Source organism: Mangifera indica, chromosome 2 (genome assembly GCF_011075055.1).
Source record: "Mangifera indica cultivar Alphonso chromosome 2, CATAS_Mindica_2.1, whole genome shotgun sequence".
Taxonomy (NCBI): Eukaryota; Viridiplantae; Streptophyta; class Magnoliopsida; order Sapindales; family Anacardiaceae; genus Mangifera; species Mangifera indica.
In genome coordinates this window covers 21922867-21943865 of record NC_058138.1, presented here as the reverse complement: position 1 = coordinate 21943865, position 20999 = coordinate 21922867, and the positions used below count along the sequence as shown (strand labels likewise).

General features: G+C 33.3%; 3 protein-coding genes across 3 annotated transcripts; 2 read left to right on the top strand and 1 right to left on the bottom strand.

The window, feature by feature from the left end:
- Positions 1-3135: 3135 nt before the first annotated feature.
- On the top strand, positions 3136-3908 carry LOC123209541 (germin-like protein subfamily 1 member 17). The gene is made up of 2 exons (XM_044627630.1): positions 3136-3256; positions 3376-3908. Exons 1-2 carry the CDS (start codon positions 3139-3141, stop codon positions 3906-3908), a joined length of 651 nt encoding a protein of 216 aa, XP_044483565.1. The 5' UTR covers positions 3136-3138.
- Positions 3909-5544: 1636 nt separating this feature from the next.
- On the top strand, positions 5545-7541 carry LOC123208701 (germin-like protein subfamily 1 member 14). Its single transcript, XM_044626221.1, has 2 exons — positions 5545-5575; positions 6909-7541. The coding sequence occupies exons 1-2, from the start codon at positions 5545-5547 to the stop codon at positions 7439-7441; spliced, it is 564 nt and encodes a 187-aa protein (XP_044482156.1). The 3' UTR covers positions 7442-7541.
- Positions 7542-16101: 8560 nt separating this feature from the next.
- On the bottom strand, positions 16102-16876 carry LOC123209508 (germin-like protein subfamily 1 member 17). Its single transcript, XM_044627591.1, has 2 exons — positions 16756-16876; positions 16102-16666 (listed from the first exon to the last, which is right to left on the bottom strand). The coding sequence occupies exons 1-2, from the start codon at positions 16871-16873 to the stop codon at positions 16122-16124; spliced, it is 663 nt and encodes a 220-aa protein (XP_044483526.1). The 5' UTR covers positions 16874-16876; the 3' UTR covers positions 16102-16121.
- Positions 16877-20999: the final 4123 nt, after the last annotated feature.

The window sequence follows — 20999 nt, the reverse complement described above, 5'->3', positions numbered from 1 at the left end:
GGTTTGTGGCTTGCTGGTTTTTCCACTAAGCTCCAGGTTCCATTTTTTGTGATCATATTCAATTTCTCCTTCATGGCATTTAACCATTCATTATTTGAGGATGCTTCTTCAAAGTTCTCTGGTTCTTTCAAAACTAAATTACACCTCCTATAAATGTCATCAAGTGATCTCATTCTTGAAGCATGAACTATCTCATCATTTTACTTTCATGCTACAACCTTTCAACCTTGGAAGCTGATTCTGAAAAAGTTAAGGGCTGAGAATGGTCATCTAAACTATTTTCCCAGTTCCAAGACTTTACCTCATCAAATTTAACATTTCTACTAACCACAACACTTAAAAGTTTGAGGAAGGAATATTCTGTACCCTTTTGAGACTGAACTATAGCCAATAAAAATTCCAATGTCAGCCTTGGAATCCAGTTTTGATCTTTTCTCTTGTGGAATAAAGACATAGCAGATACAACCAAAGGTTTTTAAATGATCCACTGATGCTTTTCTTCCATGCCATTTTTCAAAAGGAGTAGCATTATCTAATGCTTTGGAAGGTAGCATATTCGGTAGGTATATGACAGTGTTGGCAGCTTCTGCCCAGAAACTTTTTGGCAGCCTTTTTTCAAATAACAAGCATATTGCCATTTCCAATATTGATATATTCTTTCTTTCACTAACCCCATTCTGTTGAGGGGTATAAGGGGTGGTAAGCTGATGGATAATTCCTTCATTTCTACAGTAATTAGCAAATGCATGACAGGTGTACTCACCTCTATTATTAGTTCTCAGAATTTTGATTTTAGTTGCTAATTGTTTTTCCACTTCCAATTTGAATCTTTTGAAAGTGTCTAGGACTTCACTTTTTAGCTTAAGAAAGTAACCCCAACAATATCTAGTTAGATCATCAATGAAGAGTAGCATGTATTTGCTTTCATTCAATGATAAGGTATCCATAGGACCACACAAGTCAGAATGTAGCAGCTGTAGTTTATCACTTGCTCTCCAACTGCTTTTTGTAAAAGGCAGTCTAACTTGCTTCCCAAATTGACATACTTCACACAACTCTTTGGAGTCAATTATGACAGGTAAATTTAGATCCAGTTCATCATCATGCATCATTTTCAAAGCAAAAAAATTGAAGTGTCATAGTCTAATATGCCATAGTTTTGATTCATCAACAACTGTGTTTGCTAAATTAGCTTCTGGAAATTGCCATTTAACAGCAAAATTATTGTCCTTCATACCCACTGACATAACCTCAAGACCATTCTTATAAAAAAATAAAGCATGTATTATTCTCAAAGTTGAAAGAATATCCATTTTGCATCATTTGATCAACACTCAGCAAATTGTGACTTATATTTGGAACATAAAGTACATCATGTATGAGTTTGGTACCTTTTGGTGTCTTGACTAGGACTGATCCTTTGCCTTTGACCTCTAGCAAGTCTCCATTTCCTATTCTGACTTTGGAGCAGAAAGTAGAGTCAAGATTGGTGAAATGTGAAACATCATGTGTCATATGGCTTGAACAACCACTGTCAATCAACCAGGCTGTAGGTGCTTGATTCTTCTGTAAAACATGACATGAAGCCACAAACAAACTTTCATTTGAGACTACTTGATTTTCAGCAATTTGAGCTTGCTGAGTATTCTGACCTTGGCTTGATGGCTTGTTTCTACACACTTTATCAATGTGTCCTTGCTGATTACATAACCTGCATCTTACATTTGGCCTAAACTAGCAATTGTTAGGAGAATGCCTTTTCTTTTACAGTGAGGACACAAAATAAGCTTTCCTTTCTTATCACTTTGTGACTTGTTTTTATCTCTTCTGCCAAAAGATTGTTTCTTGCTGCCATAGTCACTCCAGTTTTTATCTTGAACTCTCATACTCAAGGCTTGCTCAGTTGAATCTACCTGCCTTAATGCCCTCCTTTGGTCTTGAGCTTTCAAGGCATTCAACACTTCAGATAAGGCGAGTTCAGAGAAGTCTTTGGAGTCTTCCAATGAAGAGATCTTAGCTTCATATCTCTCTGGAGCAGTGACAAGTATTTTTTCAATAACCCTTTGATCAGAAAGGGTCTCTGCTATTAGCCTAATTTGATTCACCACTTTGAGCACTCAGTCAACATATTCTTTTACAGTTTCCACTTTCTTCATCTTCAGCACTTCAAACTCTCTCCTTAGGTTCAAGACATTCATTTGCCTTGATCTCTTATTTCCTAAGGAGTCTTCCTTCAACTTTTCCTAAGCTTCTTTGGTTGTTTCACATGAGACAATTTTTGTGAAAACAGCATCAGCTACTGCCACAATCCTAAACCCCTCCTCAAAGTTGGATTTGGCCCCAAAAGAGAGGGTTGTTTCTCCTCCTCAACATACTGCCACAATCCTAAACCCCTCAAGAATGCCTTCATTTTTACTGCCCATATGTGATAATTCTCACCATTGTATATTGGTGGTGACATAGAAGACGACAAGGATGCCATGGAGCAACAACTGAGTAAATGGTTTAAAACTGGTTTAATTTTTTTTTGGACAAGTTCATACACCCCTTAAGATCTCAAAGCTCTGATACCATGTTAGATTTGAAGTAGATAGAATAACATACCTTACTAAGTTTTGAATATGCAAAGATTACAGCAAACTTCAGAAAACAGGGGAGCAAGGTTATAGCTTCAAGATGAAAGAAAGAGAGCTGAAGAAAAGATAAATTTTTTTTTTTGGAAGTATTTGTTTCTTCATTAATTAAGGATACTTATACAAGAAGACAAGTACAAAGAAGCCATACCAATGACCATACTTTATATACCAAAGTTCCTTAGTTTAAGGTAAGCCGCATATTTTACTTGCTCCAACTAAAGTGACTTAATCAAATACAAAATGCTTAACCAAAAAACAGTAAGCAAGTTACAACTTCAATGTTCTAGTTTGCTAACAATTTGAACATGTGTCTTGTGCTAACAAAGAATGAATCAAACTTGGATGTCTTTCTTACATGCCTTGGAGTAAGGGAAACACTGAAAGACCAGTTGTATGAATTTCATCTATAAATATAGTATCTGGCTTAGAAGCATTTCTCACCACTCTCCAAGCAATATTTATCACTGAAGAATAGAGTTCGTAGCTAGCTAGCCTAATCGCCATGAAAAATTTTCTTTTGGCTTTTGTCCTCTTGGCGTCAGTTTCCTCATTTGCTTCTGCTTTCGATCCCGCTCCTCTTCAGGACTTCTGTGTAGCCATTGATGACCCCTTGCACGGTGGTATGCTCACACTCACTTCTTTTGCATAAATTCTGTCAGAATTTTGTTTTTGATTTCAAGAAAAACAGTGTGAAACTTTTGCTGGAAATTCTCAATTTTAATTTAATTGTTTGATGCAGTGTTTGTGAATGGGAAGTTCTGCCAGGACCCTAATCTTGCGAAGGCTGAGAACTTCTCCTTTTCAGTTAAAATGCCTGGAAACACAAACAATTCAGTTGGTTCAAATGTCACAGCTGTAACTGTAGATCAAATTCCAGGACTTAACACTCTTGGCATATCAGCTGCTCGCATTGACTTTGCACCTTATGGCGAAAACCCACCTCACACTCATCCTCGTGCCACTGAGATTCTTGTAGTCTTAGAGGGCACTCTTCTTGTTGGGTTCATCACTTCCGATCCCAACCGCACACTTATCACCAACGTTCTTAACAAGGGTGATGTGTTTGTCTTCCCCGTAGGTCTCATTCACTTTCAAGTCAATATTGGAAAAACAAATGCTATTGCCTTTTCTGGTTTGAATAGCCAAAACCCTGGTGTCATCACAATTGCGAATGCAACGTTTGGATCAAATCCTCCCATTAATCCAAGTTTTCTCTCCAAGGCCTTCATGTTAGACGCAAAAGTGGTGAAAGATCTCCAAACAAAATTCTAGATGGATAATTAGAAAAGTGTATCAAATGTTGTGAATTAGCTTCTAATATATTATTTGAATTACGTTTGCCTATTTTTTTGATATGATGTTGTAATAAAGTGGTTGTGCATTTTTATGTGCCTCCACCCAATTTATTTATCTCAATTAGTGATATAATATTGTAACTATATATATGCTCTTTTCTGTCACAGATATCTATATAATTCATAAAGTAGATATGTTTATATGATGTGAAAACAATATAAGATTGATCAATAATACCATAATTCTAGGACTTCCTTTAGGTCAGTCAATAAACTTGATTGTTTTGAAAATATATATTTTCTTTCATAAGAAATTAATACTCTATTTTAAGTGTACAGTATTCAGAGTGATCTAAGTTGTTGCGTCAAAGAAGATGAAAAGGTATTTGCTATTGACTAAACTACGTACTTGTTGACACAACTTTCCTAGTAAAGCTAAGAGACAGCATCACCAAGTAACAGACAGTAACACACTCTTGGCATATATATCACCAATCCTTACTGACTGTGCACCATTAGAAATTTTCTTGTTAAGCAAATATACGTGTGGCTGTCTTCTTCCATTTCTTCTTTTACCCGTCACAAGGATGCAAAAATTTCCATTTGGGTTTATTAATGATGATCAGTATGATTAAATATGTTCATTAACTAATTTGTTATATAAGTCATTGCGCTTTGACAAACATTAGAAACTTAAAGTTGGATCACCTATCGCCTCAAGTGCTCTTTATTCATTTATACCCCTAAGGTTTGAAGCTTATATGTACGACACCATCACTTTTGTATTTGGGTTTATTATATTTAAGAGTAATCTAAGCTACCCATTGTTAATTCAGATTGACTCCGATATGTGTTGTCGAAAAGATCTACTCTTGTTCATAGACTAAACGCTATCCAGATTGATAGTTTATCCACTAACCACTGGTTGAGAAAATTTTCACTCTTTATTCATGCTAACTGGTTGACAGAGTCACATGCTCTCTCGTAAAAGTTGAATAGTGAGTTTTCTACTTTGTTTATCAGAAACAATATAACTAATCTAGTGGTCTTGATTCATCAATTTTATTCTACGGTCAGAATTGTTTCTGACAAATGTTACCAACCTAAAAATATCTAAAAAATGTGACTGCACATTTGTTGTTTTGAATGAAATTGTTATTAATTAAGAAACTGAATCTTTTCTCTGATTAAATTTGTTAGTGGTTTTTTTTAGTAGAAATACTTAGAATAGATAAATATTTTCTTACACGTACCATGTCACCAGATATCTTTATTTAGACAAAGTTCACCTAATTTAAAAAAAAAAAAATACAAGAAAAACTCTAGAAGTTTTTCATATAATAACAATTCTAAACATAGATTGATCTGGGAACACGTTATATGTTTAATATAGGGAGAAATTGAACTGTAGAGGTTTTCTATTATTGACACAGGTAAGCACTGTGAACTGACCTAACTGATCACAGCTGCAGGTCATACATGTACCACGCATGCATATTGCTTTAGTTAATGTTATTTTATAAAAAGAGGAGTTAATAATAAAGTCGTTGCCTGATTCAATGGATATTGAAGAGAGGACCGCCGCCTTACGTTTGGTTATTAAAGAATGACTCATGGTGTCTGCAAATTTAAAAAAGAAATCAGGTAGAGACTCACCAAGTCTCCATGATTATTTCTAGTTAGGAAAACTCTCAAGACTATCTCAATGGATTCCATCCGCAAATAGAGTAGCCTGTCTTACTGCATTTCTCACCCCTTACAAAGCAATATTATTAGAAAATAGAGATTAGAGCCTAAATATCACAATGAAAGGTTTCTTTTTGGCTTTTGTCATCCTGGCTTTGACTTCCTCCTTTGCCTCTGCTTTTGACCCTGTCCTCTTTTTGATCAAGAGGCAGTTCATAACTTGATGTATAAGTAAGAACCTAATCTAACTCTTTCACGTTTGCAATGAATAATAAGATTTCAGTTTCCAACTACATGCGTAGACCAAAATGATTTTTCTCTCTTTCTAGCTGTCTTATTTTCAAATTTTACTTGATCAACATCTTTTTTGAGTGACTGATTTCACATTATATGGGCACTAACCGACCCTATAAAATTTAATATTTTCAAATATTGTGAGATTATATATATTTCAAAGACAAATTAAATTTATTTTATACCCTAAAAATTTCCGACAATCATTGGATTAATCAGAGAAATAAAAAATTCGTGCCTCAGATGTAATTAAACAAAAATGAAATACATAAAAAGGCTACGTCTCTCAGAGATATAATAAAACTTGAAATTAATGAAATGTCATAATATGTAATATAAAGGAGACTTTAATTAATATAACTGTATTTTTCTTTGGGCTGAGTCAGAATTTTCGTAAACAAGTATCTGTGTGGACTTCGTTCATTTTTTCTAGATTACGTTGGTGCATGCTTCAGTCGATAAAGATTTACCAAAAAAATAAAAGCCATTACTGTAATATATATTAGCGACCTAACTAAAAATATTGAAGATAGAGGACCATTAAGAAATTTACTCAGTCGACAATTGAACATGTGTTATACTGCTAATAACTAATGACTCTAATCGGGATGTCTTCTTCACCTGCCTTGGAGTAGGGGAACGCTGAAGACCAGTTCTATGGATTTCGTCTATATATATAGTAGCTGGCCTAGCAGCATTTCTCACCACTCTCCAAGCAACATTTATCCTTGAAGAATATAATTCGTAGCTGGCTAGCCTAATCACCATGAAAAATTTTCTTTTGGCTTTTCTCCTCTTGGCTTCGGCTCCTCGTTTGCTTCTGCTTTCGATCCTGAACCTCTTCAGGACTTCTGTGTAGCCATTGATGACCCCTTACACGGTGGTATGCGCACACTCACTTCTTTTGCGTACATTCTGTCAATTTTTTTTTTTTGATTTCATGGAAAACAGTGCTTTTGCTGGAAATTCCCAGTGTTAATTTAATTGTTTGATGCAGTGTTTGTGAGTGGGAAGTTCTGTCAGGGCCCCAATCTCGCCAAAGCTGAGAACTTCTCCTTTTCAGTAAAAATGCCAGGAAACACAAACAATCCACTTGGTTCAAATGTCACAGCTGTGTCTGTAGATCAAATTCCAGGACTTAACACTCTTGGCATATCAGCTGCCCGCCTTGATTTTGCACCTTATGGTGAAGTCCCACCTCACACTCATCCTCGTGCCACCGAGATTCTTGTTGTCTTAGAGGGCACTCTTCTTGTTGGGTTCATCACTTCCGATTCTAACCACTCACTTATTACCAAAGTTCTTAACCAAGGTGATGTGTTCGTCTTCCCCATTGGCCTCATTCATTTCCAAGTCAATATTGGAAAAACAAATGCTCTTGCCTTTTCTAGTTTGAACAGCAAGAACTCCGGTGTCATTACAATTGCCAGCACAGTGTTTGGGTCAAATCCTCCCATTAACCCAGAAATTCTTGCAAAGGCCTTCATGTTGGACGTAAATGTAGTGAAAGCTCTCCAGTGGAAATTCTAGATGAATAATTAGAGAAATGTGTCAAATGTTGTGAATTGACTTCTATTATCTGAATAACGTTTGCCTGTTACAATGTTGTAATAAAGAGGTTATGCATCTATATATGCCTCCACCAAATTCGCTTGTTTTAATTAGTGATATAATACTATGCCCATATATTATATATATATTTTCTCCCTTTTTATCTTCTCTATCCCAGATATCCATATAATTCATAAAATAGATGTCTTTATTATAATCTGGCTATTGATAGAACTAAGAGACAACATCACCGATATACCTTATTAAATTGGTAAAGACATTACTTAAAAGATAGGAATGCCACGATAATGCAAGTACTCTAAGAGTCTAGGTGCTGCTAATATGCATACTGCAAATTTAATAGGTCGAACCCATATGATTCATTGACCCTTGTTTCAAGGTTAGAGAGTGGATATATGAAATTAAGGATTATGCCCCCAATAATAGGTAACTTAAGTGCTTAAGAAAGAGAATCTTCTAAGTGTAAGAGCATAAGTTCAAGATCCACTGATATTGTATCAAGATCCAATAATTTATTTACTTGTTAAAAAAATTAGGAATTAAAGTGTTTTTAAAAGAATTTTTTGGATTCTAGAAAAAGCAATGAAGACATTAGGTTTTGAAATTGCTAAAAGAAAAAACTGTTGGACTCATTATTTACAATTTTCCATGTATGGATGGAAACTGAATAAGGGATGGACTTTTTTTAAAATAAGCAAAAGAATGAATAAAACAACATAAATGTCCTAAGGAGGGACAAACTGAAATACCCAAATATTAGTTATGGGAAACTTTAGGGGGGCTATGAAAATTTTGTGTAAGTATGGGTTTAAATGAAACTTTCCAACAAATATTAATAAAGCCATTGGACTTTGTTTTTCTTTTCATTCTTCAACAAAAAGAAGCAGAGACGCAAACGAGAGAAAAGAGAGAAAGAAAGGGAGAGAAGGGAAGAAAGAAAAGAAAAGAAAAAAGAAGAAAGGAAAGAAAGAGGGAGAAAGAAGAAGAGAAAGGAAATTTAAAGGAAAAGGGGATAGGGTATTTAATTTTGTTCAAATAATTTTAGGGTTTGATTTTCATTGTTTAATTTAAGGATTTCCAAAATTCTAACTATGTTGTTTCAAATTGGTTTGAATAGGTGAAGAAGAAGGAAGAATAGCAAGAGATTTAAACTCCGACTTAGAGACAACCCAAATCAGTGAAGGGGAATAAACTTTTTCTCTGTAGTTTTTTTTTTTGTATAATTTACATTATAGTCTTGTGAAATTTTATAGTATTTATTGTGAATTCTTGAAAATGATAGCATGGATTTGGTGAAAATCTCTCAAAAAAAAAAAAAAAGAAATAATAGTTTCCTTTATGCATGTTATGGATTTAGGTTATGGGTGGCTATAGAGTAAAAGTTATATTATTATATGGATTCAGAATACTTAGTTAAGTTATGTTGTGTGTAACTGATAACCACAATGAAAAAAAAAATTTTAGTTGGTGACCAAGTGAATTTTTAGAAATTGATTAAATTGAATTTGTGTTGTGGTTGCGTTGGAAGTGTTTAATTTAGCCTTATATGTGATTGACATTGCTTAGGGTGGTTGTGGCATTTGCCGATGATTATTGTCCAAACAAAAATTCATATTATCAAGTCATTTTATTATATATATATATATGGTGATAAGAAATTATATCATTAAGAGGTTATTGGTTATTACCTGTTATGCAATTAGTGTTCTGTCTGTGCGTTATTTATGCCAGGTACGATAGATTTAAGTGCTCTGCCTGTGCAATATTTATGCCAGGTTTGACAGACTTTAGTGCTCTGTTTGTGCTTTATTTCATGCCAAGTATGATAGATTTGAGTGCTCTGCCCGTGTGAGATGATAGTATATCGGGTATGACAGTTGTTTTCCTCTTGCTCTACCTATAGGGGGACGCCCCTTGGGTATGACCAATTTTCCTTGATATAATATTTTTTCTGATAGGTACATGTTGATTGTTACATTATAACGGTTATTGAGTTAAACGTGAAAAATTCATGAGTGATTGATATGTCCATATGAGATAAAGTTAGTATGGTTAAATTTACTTGTAGTGACAATTAACTTGCGTGAGGTTATTATGTTATGAACATTCAAGTTAATGTACATGATGAGCCTGTGGTCTCAAGCATAATTAGCATTGTTTGGATTAAGTATGGTATGTCATAGTTGGATTGCTTATTCTTCCCTTTTAAACTTAACATTGTGTGTGTGTGGCTAATATTATGACATGTTATTCTTTTTACATGCATTCAATATTCTTATAGATTTAAATTGCCCACTCATTGAGCCTTTAGCTCACCCGTATAAATATTTCTTTCCAGGACATCCTCCAGATAGTGTTAGATAGTGTTTCGTTGGATTGTGCCATGGTATAACATCCTTAGTAGGTGTCCTTATTGCACACATCCATATAGATATTTTTTTGTTGTTTTTTTTGAGAAACTTATGAAATGTTGAAGGGCCGGAGGCCTAATTTAACTATTCTCATGATTTTTTTGAAATGAATGAAGATGTAAATTTTTATAATGTATATGATAAGGCCGGAGGCCTAATTCCAGGTTTATTTTATGATTTTTGGATTTAATCAAGATGTATCATGCTTTGTAACCAGGTAAAGACTGAAGATCTATAGATGATATTAGATTAAGTGCTATTATGTGGTGTAGAAATTTTTAAAACATAAATATGGGACGCATTTCACTCCTCTAAGCCATGACGGTACTTACAGAGGTTATGAAATTAGTAAGTCGGGATAGGTCCTGTCACAAACAAACTAAGCTCAACCTATCAAAGAAAGGAGGGCAGCGGGATCTAAAGGGCTAAGCCAAGGAGCAAAATAATCACCTCTTGAGCTACTATCTAAGGAGCTCCAAAGATAGGTCTCAAGAGGGATAAAGAAGCTATATACAAACAACAAAATATAAACAACCAGCTTGCCCTTTGAGGTCATTCTATTCAACAGATGCACAGCCAAAAGGTGGACCAAAATGCCTTTAGAAGGGTTCGATAGCGCTCACTCACAGCTTTTTGTGTGAATTCTTTCACGATTTTGTTTTTGATTTCATGAAGACAGAGGTGAAACATTTGCTAGAAATTCTCGATTTTAATTTGATTATTTGATGAAGTGTTTGTGCATGGGAAGTTCTGCAGAGACCCTAACCTCGCCAAAGCTGAGGATTTCTTCTTTTCAGTTAAAACGCCCGGAAACACAAACAATTCAGTTGGTTCAAATGTCGCAGCTGTGACTGTAGAACAAATTCCAGACTTAACACTCTTGGCATATCAGCTGCGCGTCTTGACTTTGCACCTTATAGCAAAGTCCCACCTCGCACTCACCCATGTGCCACTGAGATTCTTGTTGCCCTCGAGGGCACTCTTTTTGTTGGGTTCATCACTTCCAATCCCAACCACACACTTATTACCAAAGTTCTTAACCAAGGTGATGTGTTCGTCTTTCACATTAGTCTCAGTCACTTCCAATTCAATATTGGAAAAACAAATGCTCTTGTCTTTTCTGGTTTGAACAGCTAGAACCCTGGTGTCGTTACAATTGCCAGCAGTGTTTGGGTCAAATCCTCCTGTTAACCCAGAAATTCTTACAAAGGCCTTCATGTTGGACGTAAATGTGGTGAAAGCTCTCCAGTGGAAATTCTAGATGAATAATTAGAGAAATGTGTCAAATGTTGTGAATTGACTTCTATTATCTGAATAACGTTTGTTTGTTACAATGTTGTAATAAAAAGGCTATGCATCTCTATATGCCTCCACCAAATTCACTTGTTTCAATTAGTGATATAATACTATACCCATATATTATATATATATTTTCTCCCTTTTTATCTTCTCTATCCCAAATAACCATATAATTCATAAAATAGATGTCTTTATTATGATCTGGCTATTGATAGAACTACGAGACAACATCACCGATTAACAGACAATGACACAAACTTGGTATTTCACCAATCTTAATTGATTGTGCACCATTAAGCCAAAATTCACTTCATTCACTGTGGTATATATTGACTACTAAAATTGATTAAACATACACATATTTCTGTTACAGGTAATAAGGGGTATCCATGGGCACCTGTAAAAAAAGTAGGTATGGGTTTCAAATTGCTAGAGTCGTATTGGTTGGACTTGTACCCATCAAATACCCTTATAATGCTAGTGGACTTGGTACAATCAAAAGAAACAAAAACGGTGTAGTTTTTGAAGCAGTGCTTTTATTGTCACGGTAAATGATAAAATTAATGACCATCTAGTAGTTTCAGTGTCTGAATTGATAGTATTATTCATCCTTCTTATTGACATTATTTACATCATTGGTGGCCTATGGTGATACTGTTTACTAGTTTGAATGATCTTGAGTTCGAACCCAAAATTATGCTTTCCATTAGTTAGAGATATTTTACTGACTTGGTTTATGGACTTTGTAAACTCAGCTGCTTGGAAGAAACACTAAGTAGCTACAGTCATGCACAGCGTCAGTTCAATCCAAAACTTTATTAATATATTTTTCTTCTAGTTGCATAATTAATCAAATTTCAAATTAATTCAAAGTAATTATTTAATTAAAATATAGCATATGAAACTATCAACACAATCCACTAGACACAAATTTCTGCACATTATACTTAGTCAACCAAAATCCATCAATAATGTTTATGGACTATACCAAAAAACATTAACATAAATTTCCATTTTCAAACCATGAATGTGGACTGCTTTTTAAATGCAATAAAATTATATATATTATAATGAATATTAATTTAAAAAACAATATTGGTTAATAATATCCTGTATGTCGACATATGTGTTAATGCAATATAAAAGTGAACTTGACTTGAAGACACACATATTATATCAATTGATAAAGTATTGGTTCAAGTTCAAACATTTGTAATCTCAGTCAATACATTATACATTATTTCTCAAGCTTGAACGTATCTAGTGACACTAACATCTCTCTTTTGAATATTTCTCCAATTACTATCAACTATTCCCTTTGTCTTAACATCCTTTAATGTCTCATCTAACACTTGTTACACTAAATGGACATTTGATTTAAGTAATGTTTTATTACTAAAACTGAAAAATTGCCTTGAAGATAGATTACTTAAAATATTATTAGGTATAAATGATTATTATATTTGATAAAATTGGATATATATAAATAATTATTGTATTTGATTAGAGATAATAAAAGAACAATAATAAATTTTTTTACTTAAAAAATTAATAAATAAAAATATAATTATAATAAAATTAAGATTACCTTAGTAATCTTTTATTACCTATAGTGAAGTTGAGAATCAAATTACTACCTATATTATTTGTCACATTATCATTAATAAGAGAATATTATCATAACATTTTATTATTGATAAACCAAATAAGATAATGTAAGTAATAAAAGACAAATTATTAAGATAATCTTCATTGATTGGGAAACAAATGACTCCTAACAAATTTTGAACGGTATTCCATCAAATAGAGAACTTTCAAATTTCGAAATACTAGAGATACTGTCTTACATTTTAAAACACTAGCTACACACAAACTAAGCCTTGAAACTCTTTCATGAATTAAGCTCTTTCTCACATCAAGCTTGCCTCTTCCACATTGCAAACTTCGCTTCGATACCACTTGTTAATTTTAAAAAAATTATGCAATACTCGAACTCACAAATAACATAGAGCAAACCAAAACAAAAATCACACAAATATTTGGTTCAACCGACTCGAAAGTGGTCTAAGCTAGAATTTATCCACTAACTAATAAATCTTCACAACCGTGGGACTTTTAGAATAAGGAAAATAATAAAATTCCTTACTAACATTGAAATACCCAAAAATTTTGGTCAATGGGGGGTAAAATTGTGTTTGTTAGAAAAGGTTGAGTCAAAATATTCATGGGTGAACTTAAGGGGGCTATGTGAAATTTTTTGCTAGTGTGGAGTTTAAGTGGAAAATTTCCTTTATTTATTAATAAAGTCATTAGGCTTTTTCTCCTTCAACAGGAAGAGACATAAGAGTAAATGAGATAAAAGAGATATAGAAAAGAAGAGAAGAGAAGAAAAGAAAAGAAAAGAAAAAAGAAGAAAAAGAAGAAAAGAAGGAGAAAAGAGAAGGAAGAGAAGAGGAAATTGATAGGAAAAGGGGATAGGGTATTCAATTTTTTGTTCAATTAATTTTAGGGTTTATTTTCATTGTTCAATTTGGGGATTTCTAAAATTCCAACCATGTTGCTTCAAAATTGTTTGAATAGGTGAAGAAGAAGGAAGATTAGTAGAAGATTTCAGCACCGACTTGGGGACTATCCAAATCAGTGAGTGGGAATAAAACCTTAACCTGTAGTTTATTTAAGCAAATTTTATAGTATTTATTTTGAAACCTTAAAAATGGTAGTATAGATTTTTGGTGGAAATCTCTCACAAAACAAAAGAAATTAATATCTTTCTTTACGCATGTTATGGATTTTGGATATGGGTGGCTGTAAAGTAAAGGTTACATTCAGTGGCATGTATTATGTGAATTCAAAATACCTAATTAAATATTGTTGTGTGTAATTGAGAACTACAGTGGATTGAATTCAGATTGGTATCTAATTGAAAATTTTGGAAATTAATTTAATTGATGTTCTATGTTGCGGTTGAGTTGATAGCTTTTAATTCATTCTCATGTATGATTTAAATTTACTTAGTATGAGTTAATTGACATGGTATATGGCTGTAGAGCTAAAGGAAATCTAATTTTAGTGTTAAGTATGAGCATGTTGTTGATTTTGCTTAGTTGGTATTATAGATGACTACAAAGTTGCACATAAATTAATTTAATATTGTGGTTATGGTAGTTGCCGATGATTATTGTTCTAAATTTATAATATCAAGTCATTTTATTATGAATATAGTGATAAGAAATTATGTCATTTAGATGTTTTTGGCTATTATCTATCATGCGATTTGTGCTCTGCCTAAGCTGCATCTCATGCCAGGTATGACAAATTTAAATGCTTTATCTGTGCGATTTTTCATGTCAGGTATGACAAATTTAAGTGCCCTACCTGCAAGTAATTCATATCAAGTATGACAAATTCAAGACAATTTTTTCTCTTACTCTACCTATGCAGGGACACCCCTTAGGTATGACAGATTTTTCTTAAGGATATTAAAAGTAGTAACAATTCTGGTGATTGTTAAGTGGAATGCTTAAAATAATATATAACGGAAAGAAATTACAAGTTGTTGAATAACAATCTTCTACTTAATATGATATTTTCCCAAATATATATTTGTAATCGTGTGATGCGTATTGTTAATTATTTTAGAATTTTAGTATGCATAAAAAGCTATAACTTGAATATTAACATATCACAACGATTATTGAATTGAATGTGAAAATTTCATAATTGATTTGAAAGGTCTATATGAGATGAGATTGGTATTGCTAAACTTTTACTGGTAGTGATAATGTGCTTGTGCAGGAGTTCTTGTCTAACACAACTATAAAGGGTCTTAATGCTTCTAAGGTGTCATTTCCTTTTCCCTTGTAAATGTTGAACTTGAACGAAAGAATTATGTTATGAGCGCTTTCAAGTTAATGTGCTTGATGGGGTTGTGGTTTTAAGCATAATTAACTTGTGTTGGATTAAGTATAGCTATAGTCATAATGTTTCCAATTCTTTTCCTTTAGAATTTAACATCTGTGTATGGTTGATATATTATGACATATTAAATATTCTTTTTGACATGTATTCAATATTCTTAAAAGGATTTAAATTGCCCACTCATTGACCCCCCTTAGCTCACCCTTATAAAATTTTTCCCTCTAGGACATCTTCAAAATCATGCAGAGTAGTGTTTCATTAGGTGGTCCCACAACATAATATTTTCAGTAGGTGTCTTATTTTGCATACGTTTATTTGGATTTTCTTTTGAGAAACTTAAAAAATGTTGAAAAGTTAGAGGCCTAACTAAATTATTTTCATGATTTTGAATTGAATCAAGATGTAAAATATTTTCGTATGTATATGATAAGGTTGGAGGCTTGATTAAAAGCTTATTTCATGTTTTTTTTTTTTTTTGAATTTGCAACTAGGATGTTATTTTGGTATGCAAATATGGTAAAACCGGAGGCTTATACATGATGTTATAGTAAGTGCTAATATATATTGTAGAAATTCTTAAGCAGATTTACAGGATGCATTTTGGCCTTCGAAGCCCTATAAGTGTGTTTTTAGAGGTTATAAGATTAGTGGGTTAGGATGCGTCTTGTCAAATACTCAAACTCAAAAACCCAATTACACCATTGATTTAGTAATCACTATCTATTGTATTGGTATTTGTTATTATTTTTAAGAATAGCCCAACTTAAACCAGAACAACCTATTTATAAGAGAAGAGAAAATTATAAATACTATAAATTATAAGGATATGTACGACAACAAATATAAAAGAGGGAAGAAAGATAGACACAACATTATATCAGTAATTGATAAAATTAACTGAGTGGAGGCGCACATAAACGTGTAACCACCTTATTACACCATTGTAATAATAAAACAGACAAGCGTTATCCAAACAGTAGAAGTTAATTCACTGCATTTGACACATTTATCTAATTATCCATCTTAAATTTTGCCTCAAGATCTTTCACCACTTTCACATCCAACTGGAAGGCCTTGGCAAGAAAATCTGGATTAATCGGAGGATTTGATCCAAACACAGCACTGGCAATGGTAATCACACCGGGGTTCTGACTGCTCAAACCAGAGAAAGCGAGAGCATTTGTTTTTCCGATATTGACTTGGAAGTGAATGAGACCAATGGGGAAGACGAACACATCACCCGGGTTAAGAATTTTGCTTATAAATGTATGGTTGGTATCGGAAGTGACGAACCCAACAAAAAGAGTGCCCTCCAGGACGACAAGAATCTCAGTGGCACGAGGGTGAGTGTGAGGTGGGACTTCGCCATAAGGTGCAAAGTCAAGGCGGGCAGCTGAGATGCCAAGAGTGTTAAGTCCTCGAATTTGGTCTACTGTCACAGTTGTGACATTTGAACCAAGTGGATTGTTTGTGTTTCCAGGCGTTTTAACTGAAAAGAAGAAGTCCTCAGCTTTGGCGAGGTTGGGGTCCTTGCAAAACTTCCCATTAACAAACACTGCATAAGACAATCAAATCAGTAAGAATCAACCCTCAGTTAATTTCATAAATGAGAAGTTATATACAGAAAGAGAAGTGAGTATATACCAGCGTTCTTTGGTTCATCGATGGCTACACAGATGTCCTGAAGCGGACTGGGGTCAAATGCGGAGACAAATGAGGAAGCCAAGGCCAAAAGAACGAAAGTTCGTAGAAACCCTTTCATTGTGATCACGCACTCTATATTCTTCAAGTAATTTTGTTCGTTAAGGGGTGAGAAATGCTGAAGGCTAACTTCTCTATTTATAAGTGAAAACTAGAGAATCAGTCTCTATTGTTTTTCCCTGCTCGAAGCAAATAAGGAGGAGTCTAGCCGGTTGCTAAGTCTTCATTGGCTATCTTTTTCTTAGTTTGTAGTCGTTGTTGATTAAGTTAAAATTTTAATTTCTTCTTTGCTTACATCAACACTACATTTTATCCATGGAAATGATCCTCCCTTATATTTTTGTGCTAATTATTTTTATCCTAACTGTTCATCTAGTGATATTTGTTTATGAAATCTCTGACAATTTTTTTGTAACATACATATCAAGTGCTTGTTGATTACGGAAATTAATCCCCCTTCCTGTAAGTGTCAAAATTTACGGGAGATAATTCTGAAAAATTAAATTGTAAAGGATTGAATAATTAACCAAAAAATTGAAAGAAAAATATCTGGACTCTTTTTATTATTGAATCAATCTGTACCTCTTGATATATACACAGAGAATTTTAAAGAGTCATGCTCGTATTTAAATAATTGTCGATTTTGTTGATGATTGAAAAGAAATAATGTAAAAGATATTCTTTTGAAGAATTATTATCTTTTCCAAAAATATGGCTTGATCAAGCCATATATAGCAAAATAGGTGATAATGTATTATATTATTTAGCATAAATAAAGCCAGATGATGATACATGTGGACCAGGTATTCTGCGGAAGTAACTTGAGGAAAATATACATTTGAGTCTTAAAATATTCTCTTTAGCTATCCATTATGACTATGTTGTCTGTGACTTTCTGGTAATGTTGATAAAGTCATTTAGTATTAATTTAACTATTGGAAGTTTCAAATGTTGAAAGAGTAATTTGGTTAGGTTTTTACTTGTGAAATATAATTTGATTATGAAGAAGACAAACAGGTATACCTTATTAAATTGGTAGACATTACTTGGAAGATAGGAATGCCACGATAATGTAAGTATTCTAAAAGTCTAGGTGCTGTTAATATTCATACTGCAAAATTAATAGGTGAAACCCACATGATTCATTGATCCTTGTTTCAAGGTTAGAGAGCGGATATATGAAATTAGGGATTATGCCCCAATAATAGGTAACTTAAGTGCTTAAAAAAGAGAATTTTCTAAGTGTGAGAGCATAAATTTGTGATCCACTGATATTTTATCAAGATCCAATTATTTATTTACTTGTTAAAAAAAATTAGGAATTAAAATGTTTTTCGAAGAATTTTTTGGATTTTAGAAAAAACAATGGAGACATTAGGTTTTGAAATTGCTAAAAGAAAAAGCCGTTGGACTCATTATTTACAATTTTCCATGTATGGATGGAAACTGAATAAGGGATGAACTTTTTTTTTGTTTCTTTTATAAGCAAAAGAATGAATAAAACAACAAAAAGGTCCTGGGGAGGGACAAACGAAGTGAGCGCACCCTATCAAAAAAGGAGGGCAGCGAGATCTAAAGGGCTAAGCCAAAGAGCAAAATAATCACCTCTTAAGCTACTATCTAAGGAGCTCCAAAGATAGGTCTCCGGAGAGATAAAGAAGCTAGATACAAACAAAAAACTATAGACAACCAGCTTGCCCTTTGAGGTCATTCCATTTAACAGATGCACAACTAAAAGGTGGACCAAAATGCCTTAGAAGTGTTCGATAGCGCATGAGCAGGAACATCGCAAGACAACAGAGAAATGCCTTGCAGGAACGCAAAAACTAACGACTTTGAAAAATAAATAAGATTTACTCATATTGATGATAAATAACATGCATTATTAACAAAATATAAACACAGAGTCAGAAAAGTTTTACGTGCATTCAAATTAACAAGCAGATTCCGAGGTTAATTAATTAATCAATCATATTTACTGTTATGTTAGAAAATTTTCAGGGATGTCTTGTTACTTAATAGCATATTGTCTGATTTTTTCTAATATTAGGGTTGATTGTTTTTACCGAGTCCTGGAACCGAGACAATAAAGTTTCATTTCTAAATGGTAAGATTTCTAGTTTCCAACTACTTGCATAGACCAAAATGATTTTTCTCTCTTCCAACATATATATGTATATATTCAAGTTATACCTGATCAACATCTATCTTGAACGACTGATTTCACATTATATGGGCACTAACGTAACCCACATAATAAAATGTAATATGTTCAAATATTGTGAGATTATGTATCTCCAAGACAAAATAAAATATTTTTATTGCCTGAAAAATTTCTTCAATTGTTGGAATAGTCAGAAAAAATAAAAAAAATTCATGTCTGACAATTTCATATTGTAATTAAACAATAATGAAATACATAAAAAGGCTACGTCTCTCAGAGATATAATAGAACTCGAAATTTATCAAATGGCATACTATGTATATAGGAGATACTAATTGATTCATGAGGTACTTGTTTTTTGTTTAGGGCTGAGTCAGAATTTTCATAAACAAATATCTGTGTGGACTTCGTTCATTCTTCTAGATTATGTTGGTGCATGCTTCAGCCGAAAAAGATTTACCCAAAAAAAAAAAAAAGACATTATACTGTATTATATATTAGCAGCCCCAGTAACACATGGAAGACAGAGGACCATTTCCATTTATCAAGCTGGAGTTGATTCAAGCAGTAAAGAAGAAATGTACTCAATCAACATTTGAACTTGTGTTTTGTGCTAATAAAGAATGACTCTAATTTTTATGTCTTCCTTATCTACCTCGAAGTAGGGGAAACACTGAAGACCAGTTCTATGGATTTCGTCTATAAATATGTTAGCTGGCCTAGAAGAATTTCTCACCATTCTCCAAGCAATATTTACCCTTGAAGAATGGAGTTCTTAGCTAACTAGCCTAATTACCATGAAGAATTTTCTTTTGGCCTTTGTCCTCTTGGCTTCGGTTTCCTCATTTGCTTCTGCTTTCGATCCTGAACCTCTTTAGGACTTCTGTGTAGCCATTGATGACCCCTTACACGGTGGTATGCCCACACTCACTTCTTTTGCGTACATTCTGTCAGATTTTTTTTTTTTTTTGATTTCATGGAAAACAGTGGTGAAAACTTTTGCTAGAAATTCTTAGTGTTAATATCCATATAATTCATAAAATATATGTCTTTGTTATGATCTGACTATTGTTAGAACTAAGAGATAACATCACCGATTAACAGATAATGACACACACTTGGTATATCACCAATCTTTATTGATTATGCACCATTAAGCCAAAATTCACCTCATTCACTCTGATATATATTGACCACTAAAATCGATTAAACATACACATATTTCTGTTACAGTTAATCGGGGGTATCCATGGACAACTGTAAAAAAATAGGTATGGGTTTCAAATTGCCGGAGTCGTATCCGTTGGACTTGTACCCATTAAATGCCCTTATAATGCTAGTTGACTTGGTACAATCAAAAGAAACAATAACTGTGTAGTTTTTGAAGCAGTGCTTTCATCATCACGGTAAATAAAAAAATTAATGACCATCTACTAGTTTCAGTGTCTGAATTAAGGGTATTATTCATCCTTCTTACTGACATTATTTACATCATTAGTGGCCTTTTGGTGATACTGTTTATTAGTTTGAATGATCTTGAGTTCGAACCCAAAATTATGCTTTCCATCTTAGGGTGGCTTGCCTCTAGTTGGAGATATTTTACTGACTTGGTTTATGGACTTCGTAAACTCAGTTGCTTGGCAGAAACACTAAGTAGCTACAGTCATGCACGGCGTCAGCTCAATCCAAAACTTTATTAATGTACTTTTCTTCTAGTTGCATAATTAATCAAATTTTAAATTAATTCAAAGTAATTATTTAATTAAAATATAGCATATGAAACTATCAACACAATCCACTAGACACAGATTTCTGCACATTATACTTAGTCAAACCATGAATGTGGACTGCTTTTTAAAAGCAATAAAAATATATATACTATAACAAACATCAATTTAATAAGCAGATTCTGAGGTTAATTAATTAATCAATCATATTTATTTATATGTTAGGAAAATTTCAAGGTCGAAAATTCTGCAAATGATAAATATTTCTGTTTTACACGTCTGTGAGAGAGAAGAGA